The 2727-nt window shown below is 56.4% G+C and overlaps 1 protein-coding gene across 6 annotated transcripts in view; it reads right to left on the bottom strand.

Annotated features, from left to right (window-relative positions):
- LOC113206571 (CUGBP Elav-like family member 3) overlaps nt 1–2727 on the bottom strand; it is a 299180-nt gene that overhangs the window by 29651 nt on the left and 266802 nt on the right. For all 6 annotated transcript variants that reach the window (XM_052270072.1, XM_052270073.1, XM_052270076.1 and 3 more), the window contains one exon: nt 1607–1689. In XM_052270072.1, coding sequence (XP_052126032.1) covers nt 1607–1689 — 83 coding nt within the window. The remainder of the gene's footprint in view (nt 1–1606; nt 1690–2727) is intronic.

Below are 2727 nucleotides of genomic sequence, written 5' to 3'. Positions count from 1 at the left end.
CCTCCCCCCCCCCTTCACGCGCCTGTCTTTTTATTTTATTCTCTGTTCTACAATTTTGTGACCGATGCCGAGAGCCGTGCGGCCCGCGGCAGCGGCAATAAGAGAGGCGAAGAGAGGGAGGGAGGCGAGAGAGCGAGAGAGAGAGAGGGAGAGAGAGAGAGAGAGAGAGAGAGAGAATGAGCGCCCTCCCCGAGAGACTCGGTCCAATAATGAGCCAGCCAGCAGGTGAATCCCGAGGCGACGCGCCGGAGTGGAGAAGCAGGCGCGCGCTCTTGCTACCCTCCCCCCCCCCTCTCTCTCTCTCTCTCTCGATAGAGATAGATATCTCAAAGCGCGAGTGAGGAGGCAGGCGCCCATGCTTGCCGCTCGTCTTTGGATCCTCCTTGCCCCCGACGAGGACGCCCTTTTGCACATCGCGGCGGAGCGGTTCATCTTACTTCGATCGGTCCGCGGACCACGCTCATGAAAATGTCTCGACAACGGAAATACAATTTCTCGACAATTTCTGACATAATTGCAAACTGCATTCACCGCAACACTCCGTTCATGTCAGCGGCACTGCGGCGTCCTCGCCAATATACCCTTTCGTTGCCCCCTCCTCTGATTTTACCCCTTCCCCATGACGGTCACGACCCCTCCCATACCCTCTCCGCGCTTCCTTTTACTGCAAGCGTCTGGCCATAGAAGATCGCCAAATCAGCAAGGGCCGTGAAGGGGCTGTAAATGTTGCCAGCCTCCCGCGCGCCACGCCACGCCACGCCACGCCACGCCGCTCGATAGATCGGCCGGCGCGCCGCGCCTGCACGCCGTACAGGCCCCGAGGGGCAGCGGAGCCTCGTGGAGCGCCGAGCCTTAGCGGTTTATTCCCCGTGATAAATCCTGTTTCGAACACCGCCACCACCACCGCCGCCACCACCACCACCAGCACCGACAACCACAAAAACCGCCCCCCCACCACCGTGCCGTGCAGGAGGGCCTACCTATTGCAGGGCCGCGGAAGGCGGTCGGGGAATTCCGCCGCACAGCAGTCGACGTCCACAATCAGTTATCCGGGCAGAATCCCAGGGGAATTTCTTCTGTTTCTTTCTCCGAACCACAACGGCAATATAGCCATACGCTCGAGGCAGAGCAATACACACTACAAAACGTGACAATCCACCTGCAATAAGATTGAGGTCACCCTCTCATTCTGTTAGCCACGCCATTGCTTTTTCTTTTCATATTTTTCTTCCCAGTGTGGGGGGTGTCCATGGTGTGGCGCTGGGACTGAGTGGAGATCAAACAGCAAAGCCTTGCCGCTGCTGCGAGTTCGCCTGCGGCCCACCCGGTCCGTCCGGCTAGCAGGTCCGGCCGGCGACACAAGTCTTAAACAACAACTGAACTGGACCAACAAAAGAATCCCTCGGCCCGCCCCCTTTGCACTGCTTTACTGGGGGTCCCGTTCGGCTGGCCTCCGCTCGGCTAAACCACTTCCATCGGGGCGGGCGGGCTTGGATCAGGACCAGATCCCATTGCGTCGTGTGTCGTGAGCGTGCGAGCACTACTGCGATAGTACTCATCACATGTCTAATTAATCTGGCACTTTATGAAGTCTGAAGATACTCACGGGCATAGTCTGACTGCCATGGAGGGCGGTGATGGCGCTCGCGGCTTCCTGGGGCGTCGAGAACTTGACAAAGGCACAGCCGGCTGGAAAAGAAAGAAACAGAAAGGAGAAATAAAGTAATCGATCGATAAGAAAAAAGGAAAACATGCTCTGTTTGTCAGCCGCGCGCCTGCGGGTCTCTGGGTAGGCAGCCAATATAGCACGGGCGTGCAGCGGTCTTGCCTAACCCCTCGGCCGCAGGGGCCCCAACAGCCGCCTCCCGAAAATAATCATAGCTGCTGCACTTCTTTTCTCTTCTTTTCCTCATTTCTCCCCGCGCCCTACGATTTCGCGCCTTTAAAATTAATGAGTTGTAAGTGTCAAAGGGCTAGAATCTGGGCTCCCTCCTTGCTGTAAGCCGGCGGCGGCCGCCCCCCGTCTCCACGATGGCGAAACAACGGAATGATCCTGCCGGAGCAGTTTCAGATCGAGATTCTGATAACAGCGCACTCTGCCTCAGCCGCCCCTTCCTCGACGCCTTTAACAAACGGGCCTATGGGGGGCGGCGCGGGCGGCATCGACATGGGACAGGGCGCCTCTCGGGGGCACGGTATAGGAAATGTAGTAATAGATACATTAATAAACACACCGATCTGATTAAGCTTTAGTGGCTTTTGCGACCAGCTCGGAGGTCGATGCATTTTTAAGTATCAATCACTCCCAATACGGCGGCAAAAAGAGAACAAAAAACAACAGGAGGGAAATCAACACGTATGCTGGGGGGACAAAAACGGGTTTAATGCGAGCGGTGACCGCACTGACCCACATAGTCAGCAAATGTGACATGTGAAAAAAAGCACCCCGCACCCCACAAAAAAACACAACAAACAAACCCTTACATGTTCTTTTAGCGGTGCCCTCATGCATGCTATTTTACGACCCTCATCCCTACCAGTTTGTTTGAAGGGTAAAGCAAATCGTCATCTCCTCCCTTTACGACCCTCTTCCCTCACCCCCTTCAGACTCCACCTACTGGGCCCGCACACACACACACACACACACACAGCCTAGACCGCCTGGCCAAACACTGCGGCCAGTGCGGCCTCCAACAATCCTCTGAATCTCCCCATCCTCCCCACCCA

The sequence above is a fragment of the Frankliniella occidentalis genome, unplaced genomic scaffold (genome assembly GCF_000697945.3).
Source record: "Frankliniella occidentalis isolate FOCC.00 unplaced genomic scaffold, Focc_3.1 Scaffold110, whole genome shotgun sequence".
Taxonomy (NCBI): Eukaryota; Metazoa; Arthropoda; class Insecta; order Thysanoptera; family Thripidae; genus Frankliniella; species Frankliniella occidentalis.
The sequence above is the reverse complement of the archived record's forward strand: the minus strand, read 5'-3'. Positions and strand labels throughout refer to the sequence as shown.